Source organism: Capra hircus, chromosome 20 (genome assembly GCF_001704415.2).
Source record: "Capra hircus breed San Clemente chromosome 20, ASM170441v1, whole genome shotgun sequence".
Classification (NCBI taxonomy): domain Eukaryota; kingdom Metazoa; phylum Chordata; class Mammalia; order Artiodactyla; family Bovidae; genus Capra; species Capra hircus.
In genome coordinates, this window is record NC_030827.1 from 58,919,913 (window position 1) to 58,930,317 (window position 10,405).

Consider the following 10,405-nt stretch of genomic DNA (forward strand, 5'->3'; position numbering starts at 1 on the left):
CTCAGTCCTGTCCACCTCTTTGCAACCCCATGGAATGCAGCACACCAGGCTTCTCTGTCCTCCACTGTCTCCCGGAGTTTGCTCAAATTCACGCTCACTGAGTTGGTAAAGCTATCCAACCATCTCATCCACTGTCACCCCCTTCTCCTTCTGCCTTCAATCTTTCCCAGCATCAGGGTCTTTTCCAGTGAGTCGGCTCTTTGCATCAGGAAGTCAAGGTACTGGAGCTTCAGCTTCAGCATCAATCCTTCCAATGAATGTTCAGGGTAGACTGCCTTTAAGACTGACTGGTTTGATCTCCTTGCAGGTTCAAAGGATTCTCAAGAGTCTTCTCCAGAACCACAATTCGAAAGCATCAATTCTTCAGAGCTCAGCTTCTTTATGGTCCAACCCCAACATCCATACATGACTACTGGAAAAACCACAGCTTTCGCTAGATGGACCTTTGTCAGCAAAGTGATGTCTTTGCTTTTGAATACGGTGTCTAGGTCTGTCATAGCTTTCCTTCACAAGGAGCAAGTATCTTTTCATTTTATGGCTAAAGTCACCATCCACAGTGCTGTTGGAGCCCAAGAAAACAAAATCTGTCACTGCTTCCACTTTTTCCCCTTCTATTAATATTTACCATAACGTGATGGGACCAAATGCCATGATCTAGTTTTCTGAATGTTGAGTTTTAAGCCAGCTTTTTCATTCTCCTCTTTCGCTTTCATCAAATGGCTCTTTAGCTCCTCTTCACTTTCTGCCATTAGGGTAGCATCATCTGCATATCTGAGGTTGTTGATATTTCTCCTGGCAATCTTGATTCCAGCTTGTGATTCATCCCGCCTGGCATTTCACATAATGTACTCTACATAGAAGTAAGCAGGGTGACAATATACAGCCTTGACATATTCCTTTTCCAATTTGGAACCAGTCAGTTGTTCCATGTCCCTTTCTAACTGTTGCTTCTTGACCTGAATACGGGTTTCTCACCAGACAGGTAAAGTAGTCTGGTATTTCCATCTCTTTAAGAATTTTCCAGTTTGTTGTGACCCACAGAGTCAAAGGCTTTGGCATAGTCAATGAAGAAGAAGTAGAGGTTTTTCTGGAATTTTCTTGCTTTTTCTATGATTCAGTGAATGTTGGCAATTTGATCTCTGGTACCTCTGCCTTTTCTAAACCCAGCTTGTACTATCTTTAAAATCAACAGAAAAATCTTTCCAAAATTACTCAGTTTTATTCAAGTTTACCTTTGAGAAATTATTTCTGTTAGATTTGGCTTCTGTTGGTGTCTCACGGTTTATACTTGCATTTCCTTGAATGTGTGTGGCCATTCTGTAGTTGCATTGTCTATTTCCCTTTTGGATTGCCTTACTGATTTGAGGAAACCCTTTTTCAATCATGCATATATAATTCTTCATCTGAATTGTAATAAATGTTTTTGCCCAATTTGCAGCTAGTCTTTGTTTAATGTTATGTTTTAAATTAACATACAGTACAAATGGATTCCTTTTCCTGTGTTCAGGTCTATGAATTTTAATATGCAGAATCACCACCACAGCCAGGATGCAAAACACTTTCATCATCCTTCAGAGCATCCCCCACACTGCCCCTCTGGAGTCACCCTTTTCCCCCCTCTAACTCCTGGTAACCAACCGATCGCTTCTCTGTCCCTCCAGTTCTATTTCTTTGAGAAAGTCATACAAGTGGACTCCTATGCAGCCTTTGGAGGCAGCCTTCCTTCAGGCAGCATCAGCTGAATGGATATACCAGTTCATCTGTTCACATCTACTCTTTTAAATGCCAGCGAGCGCAGCGGACAGTGAAGGAAGGGCCTTAACCCCTCCCAGCAGTGGGACAGGAACAGAGCAGTGTACCAAGTACTTGGAAGGAAAAGAGGAGGCCATGCAGTGGGCAGGACCTTACAGAAACCCCTCCTAAAGAGAAACTGAGTGCAACTGATCACTGTCCACACAGGGCTATGGGCTGTAAGAAAATAAGCCTGACGGACTCATGTGGACACCACTAACTCAAAGTACCCTAGACCAACAAACTATTCTGTTTGCCCACTAAAGTTTTCATTACAGCTTCCTCTGTCAGGGCAACTGCTAAACTGTACTAACTTATGACAGAGGCCAAACAGCATGCTCCTTCCAAACTATGACATCTGCTCTACAGACTGCTCCACAGTCCTCCCAGCAAAGAGCAGACGTGTGGCTGATCAAAGAAGTCAGTAGCCTATAATGCAAGTGTGTGTGCTGTGCTTAGTCGCTCAGTCATGTCTGACTCTTGCGACCCCGTGGGCTGTAGCCTGCCGGGTTCCTCTGTCCATGGGATTCTTCAGGCAAGAGTATGGGAGTGGGTTGCCATTTCCTTCTCCAGATGATCTTCCCGACCCGGGGATCGAAACTGGGTCTCCCGCGTTGCAGGCAGATTCTTTACTGTCTGAGCCACCAGGGAAGCCCGCAATGCAAATATATTTATGACCTAAGTGCCGTTTCCTGTTGCCAGAGCACATCAGGCATTAGACCAAATACTCCAGGAGGTCGCACCCTTTCTTCTGATCAAGCCCCTAGGTCTTAAGCCTGGGAAGCCCACACATCCTCTGGTCAAACTCGACCCAGACACATAACCTTTCCCAGAGGGCAGGGGCTGCAGAACTTGGGTTTACAGGGACTTCCTTATGGGAAGAGAAAACCAAAAACGAAATAAAGGTAACCAAGCAAACCGAGGCTTCCAATAGCAAGTGAGAAAGCGAAGATAAGACTCAGACACTGGCCAACCAGTAAACAGGAGAGCAGGAACCCCCATCAACAAGAATGTCACCCGCTTGGAAACTCCAGCCAGGGGGTCTCCTCTCTGGGAGACCCCGGGGCTAGGCCGGGTACTGTGACAGCAAACAGAAGCCAGATAGTCGGGGAGGCAGGCCTCCACGGTGGACACGAGGCCCGGGGCGGCGGGGAGCAGGGAGGGGAAGGAGGCAGCACACCAGCGCCCTGCTGGGGGGGGGGCCTTGTCGCGACCCCCACACCCTTTCTCCATTTTTGCTCCTTTGCCCTCAGTGCAGAGATACAGCGACAGGAATACCTTGAATGGCCCCGGGCGAACAACAGTAATAACAATAATAAGAATCATACACCCGCTCTCACGCCAGGGGCTCTGAGAAGATTTCCGCGCGGGCTCGTCCCCTCGTCCAGGGCAGACGGGACGGCTCAGCGGCGGAATCCGGAGTGGAACGAAAGAGAACTCCGTCCTGGCGCCATCTAACCCCTCGTAACCTTTCTGCGCCCCTGGGCCAACCCTGTTCCCTGCCCCACCGAGCGGCCAGCGCCGGGCTGAGGATAAGGGGAAAAGATACAAAAGCCGGCATCTCGGTCCTTAAGACACAGCCGCCCCGGGGCGTTTGCCCAGGCGATTAGGCCAAACGCTCGCGAGAGGAAGAACGGAGCCGCGGCAGAGGCGCCGCCCCCTTTCCCCGGAACGCGGCGGGGTTCTCACCCACAACCATTCTTCCCCGTGCACCAAGGGGGCTCCTGTTCTGCCAGCGGCACCACTAAAAATCCGTCTAGACAATGCACTCAAGGAAATAAAAAACCAATTCATTAGAGAACCGAGGGGGAATGAAGGGGGTTGTTAAGGCGGCTTTTTATAGTACAACACAATTCATCCCTATCAACGTAAGTGACTTGACTAGGCAGTCAAAGTGTGGCTATTGATTAAGAATTGGACTTTTCTCTGGAATGCCGCCAAGGACATGAGATAAAATTTTATTTCCTCAGTGGAAGAGTCAAGAAAATAAATATCAGATACGGCTGATTTAGATTATGACCGCTCCAAACACATCTTTCACTTAGAAACGGATCCCACATTTATCACAAGATTTAAAAGGCCTGAAAAGGCCATGCTAATCAAATATTTTTAATACACACTTAAACAGATTTAAACCACATGCCACACCTTGAACAGAACCACTGGCTTCATTTAAATTTTGATTAATCATTTAAACGGTGTAAATGGCTTCATCTAAATCTTCATTTGAATCGTGGATGGTTAAACTGCAAAGGAAAAAATAAAATTGTCTATGTCAATAAGTCAGTTTACAAGGTCTTAATGGAAAGTTTCCTTCAATGATTTTTTTTTTTTTAAACTGCCCTCTGATTTCCTGAAAATCACTGCTAGGATACTTCCAGCTCCCTCTTTCGTCTCATCTAAAACGGAACCTCACTGTGCCACTGAAAAGGGGGAATCCAACATTCACTATCAAGTTACATTTTCTTCTGCTTTCCTTTTCAAAATATTGAGGGTAACAAGGACTGACTTCTTAATACAATAATTATTATTGGTGCTCACAAAGACCAGAGCTGCCAGGCTTCTAAATATACACAGAAGCAGCAGGGCAAGCCCAGAGGCCAGCGACTTAAGTGGTGTTAGAAGCAGAAATCTGAAGACAAGTTCCCTCAATATTCCGTGAGGAAATCATTATATCAACATAGGACATGCACCCTGCTCTCTCCTTAAGTAACTGACTCAAGTGTCTTCACATATTCCATTGGAAAGGGAAGGGCTGCAGCAACGGGTCCAGAAGTAAGCCTTAGTAAGGAAAGGAACCTAGCCCAGTGAGCTGACAACCTTTCAGAATAACCACAAACCCTTATGCTCTGCATGTTCACATAATACCAACCTGAAACATACCAGGCAGGTTAAAAATAAGGCATTTATGTAAGTACCCCCACCAGACACACAGACACACTTTTGCAAGGTTAAATAGAGAGGTCTGAAAGAATGATTTATTGTCACAAGAACAGGGCCCCAAAATAGATTGGCAATAAAAGTGATTGGTCCCAGCGGGATTGAGAACTAATCCTGGTAAGCAAAGTCCTGGCCATGACAGGCAACTGGGGAAAGAGTACCAGAGTGAGGGAAGTGCTTCCAGGCCCTGACCACAACTCTACCAGAGTTGTCTTCTGAACAGGTCACTCAGCCTCCCTGGAAGTCTGATTCCTCTTCTGTAAACTTTAAAAAAAAAATTGTTTTAAATGGACTAGCTCATGTTTGTGATGCCTTTTAACAAGAAAACTAAAGAATGACCAGTAGGAGCTAGGAGCTCAGAGGGAACCACAGAGTCCAAGGAGGTTAAAAGCCCTGGAGCCACCCCCTAAACCCTCTCCAAGTGCAGGAGTCCTGCCCCCAGGTCCCAGCTCCCAACCCAGGCAGGTGGCAGTCCCCTGCTTGAGTGCATCCAGTAATCATGGCCTTGCATTCTATTCCTGAACTGCTCTAATTATGTAAAAGTTCTAATAAGCTAAATTCTCCTTTCATCCAATCATAGTTATCAGTTTTCACTCAGCAACTACAAGGATAAAAGTAAATTTTGCAGTATGGACAAGGAACAAAAAGGAGGCAAGAAAATAAAGTGGCCAAACCAACAGTTCCAGGGCCAAGAAATGAAAGGCAACCAGCAGAAGTGCCTTGTCTAAGTCAGGTTGGCAATCTTAAGCACCAGGCTGACAATACTGTGGAAAACCAATCACACGCTGATCTGTCCACCCCAGTCAGTAAGAACCTATTTTCTGGGTTTCTACATCTTAGGAAAGAAGGTCTGGTTTTACTAATGGACTTGACCTCTCTGTTCAACCATCCACATTCAATCAAAACTGCCCAGCAGGGCCATCCCCCTCCAAACCCCCGCCTCTGCCATTCCATCAGGTGAGGTCCCCACCCAGGGTCCCCCTGCTTCATCTGTCTAACCGTTTGCCCCTTCCCACCCCCACCCATCAGTCCAACTCCTCTGTTCTCTCTCTGCTAGCTATCGCTGCCCCAGATGCTGAAGCCAAGATCTAGGTCAAGAATTCAGCGTTGCCCTAAGGAGGGAAAAGCACATTCAAAAGACATTCTAGGCTACCCCTGGGATGGGACCGCACAATGGCTGGCTACTTATAATCTGCTCTGGTTCCTGATTCCAAGTCAAACAAGGAAAGGGGCAGTATGCCCAATCAATTTTGGAGTGAGGAAGAAAAGAACAGATTCGTGACCAGCATGGACTGGTTCTATCCCAAAGTGAACATGAACAGGAGCAAATACAGGATGAGGCCCCCGGCAACCAACAGGTAAACCCTGGGGAGAGCCACAGTAACTGAGAGCAAGTATTCTGTGAGCATCCAGTCCAACTTGACGTCTTCTGAGGCTCTTATGAGCAGAAGTGATTTCTCTACTGTGCATAATGAAGATGTAAGAAAGTCTGGCCTCATAAGCACCAAAAATTCCCTCTCCAGGGCACACACGCCTTTGAAAGGCGCGGGATTCTGCACAGAATCTATTATTCTGTGACAGGTGGTGGACAGAGAGAGAGAAGACAGGCTAGACTTAGCTTCAGGGCATGAAGGGAAGACGTCCCAGGTCTGCTATTAAGTGGTAAGATGGGGCTGCTCTATCGGGCGAGTTGCACACAAAAAAAGGCTTTCATTTGAAGGAGTTTGTGTTTTCCTAAACCTTTGCTTTCTGCGGGGACCTCACAGGGAGAGAGAGCACTGGGGAGTGTATTAACCCCAAGCTGACAGCAGAGTCAGCGAGTGTCACTCCCAGCCACAACCAATCTGTTAAAACGACTCAAAACGAACCCCGCCTGGCAAGGATCAAGAAAACGAGGGAAGACAGTACTACTAAACCAGGGCTCTACCCGGCAAGGCTAACTTCTGCTTCCGACCACCGCGCACCCGCTGCAAATTGCTCCCTGCGACCCGGATTACCCATCTGATCTCACCGGATCACCCATCTGATCTCACCGGATCTGGCGACTGGATTTTGAAAGGGACCACGAAGAAACGTGAGCCTCCGGCCTCCGGCGGGCGCCCCGTCGCAGTCCGCTCCCCCGACGTCCTCCCGGGAGCTGCCACCAGCACCCCGCGCGCGCCCCGCGCCCATCCGCCCGCCCCGGCCTGGCCCGCCCTCCTCGGCTTTCCAGCGCCCAGTCTGCAACCTCCCTGCCCCGCGCCTGGTCCGCCGGGCACCGCGCTGCGGGGCCGCGAGGTGGCCCGGACGCGCGAACAAACTGGACTGGGCGCGGGGACACAAGGGAGCGGGCTGGACGAGGCGCCGCCGCCGGGGTCCCCAGGACGCCCTGTCACGCCTCCCGCGCCGGTTCCCCGCGGGCGGGTCGCAAAGCTCGCCTCTCCCGTGACCAACTCCCTCCTCTTTGCCCAAGAGAGACACGGCCACCCCGGCACTACCTGCCGGGCAGGGCCCAGCGCGTGCCGGCCCCGCACCTCCACCCCCGGGGCCACCACGTCCCCAGAGTGTCTCTCCCGGGCTACCCCCGGAGACAATGGCTCACCCATCGCCCGGCCGGCCGCGCTCCATTTCAGCCATCACCGCCCTCCTCCCCTCCCCGGACGGCCAGTGCCCCGGCAGCCCCGTTTCACAGAAGTGTAGATAGAGGCCGGGGAGGTGACAGACGAGAGAAGAAACCTGGCTGCTTATGGAGCTGAGGAGGGACCACGGACAAATCGGCCACGGAGACCAGCCCAAATGAGAGACCGCTTTCCCGGGGCCCGGCCCCGCCGCTCCCGTCCGCTCGGCCTCCGGGGAACAGGGGGGCCTCCGCCCTCGCCGTCCCTGCCGCCGCCGCCTCATCCGCCCTCCCGCGAAGGAGACAAAGAGCCGGCGCCCCAACCGGTGGAGCGGTAGCCGCTGGGGCGAGCGACGCGGAGATTTCACCCGGGAAACCAGGGGCGGGGGCGAAGGGAAGGGCGAGCCGGAGGCGCCCGGGCCGATCCGCGGCGCTCGCGGCGGCGCGGGCAACGGGACCCGCGGGTGTTGGGGCGCAGGGCAGCGGCCTGGGCGGGCGCGCTCCGAGCCCGATGGGCGGGCGAGCAAGAACCGGGCGCGCCGGGGACCGCGGACCGCGCCTCCACGGCGGGGGCCGGTGGCGGAGCGCGCGGGCAGCGGCGCGGGTGCACTCACCGGATCGGAAGAAGGCCGCGATGTCGGCCAGGTCCTTGGCCGCCTCCTCGGCTCCCTCGCCGGCGCCGCCCCCGCAGCCCGAGCTCGCCGCGCTGGCCGCAGCGGCGGGGCCGGAGGACGCGGCGGGGGCGGCGGCAGCACCGCCGCCGCCGCTGCTGCTGCTGCCGCTCATGGCTGCGGCTGCGCCCGCGGCCGCGCCCGGCTCGGGCCCCGCGCCCCTAGCGCCGCGCGCCGCCCGCTCCGCGCCGGGCCTGGCGGCGCCGATCGCCCTGCTGTCCGCGCCCGGCGCGTGGACGCAGAGCCCCGGGGCGGCGGCGGCGGCGGCGGGCGGCGGCGGCGGCGGCGGCGGCGGCTCGGCCCGAGGAGCGCGCCCACATAGACGAGGACTCCGCCCGGGAGCCGCGAGCCGGCCGCGGGGCGGGAGCGCGGAGCCACGGCCTCGGCAGCGCCGGCCGGAGCGCGGGCAGCCACGCGCGCCGCGGCGCCGGACACGCAGTCGCGAGGGCGGCGGGGGATGGGGGGGCCCGAGGGGGCCGGCGGGAGCTCCGCGATCACGGACGCCGGCGGCCGCTGCGAGCCTCCATCTTGATTTCAGATGGGGAAAGGAAGGAGAGGGGAGGGGGGAAAATCACGGCGGAGAGAACCCGGGTGAAAGGAAAAGGGAGAGCAGGGAAAGGAGAGGAAGGGGAAAAAAAAAAAAAAAGAGAGGGGCTTCGGGAATTTCCGGTGAATATCGTCTGGGGCCGGAGCGTGGGCTCGGCGGGTGGGCGGGGCGCGTGATGGGCGGGGCCTGGCGGGAGGGGCGGGGCCGCGCAGGAGGGCTGGCGGGCGGCGGCGGGAGCGTTTCAGCGTTGTTCCGTCTCGCGGGCGGCGGCGAAAAGGAGGGAACGCTCTGAGGCAGCGAGGGCGCGCACCTTTCCAGGCCCGGCATGGCGCCCCCCGTTGGACGCTCGCTCCTGCAGCGCCGCACAGCCCTCCGATCGCTGGAGTTGTTGATGACTGATCTCGCCGCGGGGCGGGCTGACTCCTGCTCAGGGCCCGGTGTGCGCGTAGACGGGGCTCCACAGTCGTTGTTGAATGGAAACAGATCATGAAAACGGGTCGTGTGTTGTACTCCAGCCTCAGAGGGAATAATGGAGCAGGCCTCTGAACTGGGGGCCGTCTGTCTCCTCGTCTGCCACAGTCTCCTTCGGGACTCACAGCTCCTCCGCCCCTGCTCCACCAGAATGTAGAGAAGGGGGAAGGTGATGATGGCTAAGGAGACCAAAGGAAGTGAGGGGTAGGTGACATCCAGCTTTAAGGAAGATCCGTGTCACGCCCTCATTTGACAAAATATTCGAGTACAAACACCTGTGTACTTGGCTACAACCGAAGGGAGCAAAAGGTATCTAGTGCGCCGGAAGCAAGAAGAGATAGATAAGATTGATTAAAAAAAAAAAAAAAACTGGTGGAATACTGATGAAACCAATATACAGGAACACTGGAAATGAACAATTAAGGAAATGAATAGTGAATGATGAATACCAAGTTTTTCATTGTGAGGAAGTCTAGAATGATCTGTGTGGTACGGGATTAGAGTTGGAGACGTCAGTATGAACTGTTTAGATTAATATAGATGCAGGTGGGTAAGAAAAGATTTGCAGATATGTGTGTTTATATACACAGGCTCTAACATGTATGTACATTTCCTTGCTCTGTCAACTGAGTGAATTTAGGTATAACACTCTTGTAGCAAGTCGCACATCAGGCACTCAGATCTTTATTAACACCGTTCTTCAGTAAAGGAACCCGGGTTCCTCAGGTGGATTGGCTGACTCTGGGACTAGAACAGGAAACACACAAGAGAACCTAGAGCATCTTGTTGTGCCAGATGATAAGGAAGTGCTACGAAAAAATGTTTATTTAATCAACATCCAGAACAATGATGAAGGTCTCTCGAAGGGACACAGAAGCCCATTGAAAGAGCTCCCAGTGATCAAAGCTGTAACAATTTGAACAGCAAAATAAAGCAATGTTCTATTATACCCAAAGTATAAAATAAATATCCATGAGTGCATACCGATATAATGCAGTGATTGAATGAGTAAATAATTAAGAGAGAAGAGACAAATGTTCCTCGCAGAAGAATTCAAAATAAATACTTAGATACTCTGCCCTCAGTGAGATGGAATAGTCCTTAACTGTGGTCTGCGCTTTCAACTTCCGGAAGAGTAACTTTATAATGAAGAAAACTGACAAACATTACTTCACAAGATCACCAGCAGAGATAAATCATGTGCATAGTATGTACCCTTGATATGATGTAATGAAAATGCCACTTTAGCCCTATTGTCTTCCTCCCAGAAACACAGTCTAACCATGAGAAAAATAACAAACAAATCCCAGTTAAGGGCGTTCTACAAATGACCTGACCAATACTTCCCCAAACTGTTAAGGTCAACAAAAGTAAAGAAAGTCTGAAAAC

General features: G+C 52.4%; 1 protein-coding gene across 3 annotated transcripts in view; it reads right to left on the bottom strand.

The window, feature by feature from the left end:
• The window catches only part of TRIO (trio Rho guanine nucleotide exchange factor), a 355,929-nt gene extending 347,798 nt beyond the window's left edge, over window positions 1-8,131 (bottom strand). For 2 of the 3 annotated variants that reach the window (XR_001919786.1, XM_018065521.1), the window contains exon 1: window positions 7,942-8,032. Coding sequence is in view for 1 of the 3 variants with exons in the window: in XM_018065520.1 (XP_017921009.1) it covers window positions 7,942-8,113 (172 nt within the window). In the remaining 2 variants the exon portion in view is untranslated. Of the gene's footprint in view, window positions 1-7,941 lie in introns of all 3 variants that reach the window. The other variant, XM_018065520.1, reaches the window with a different exon arrangement.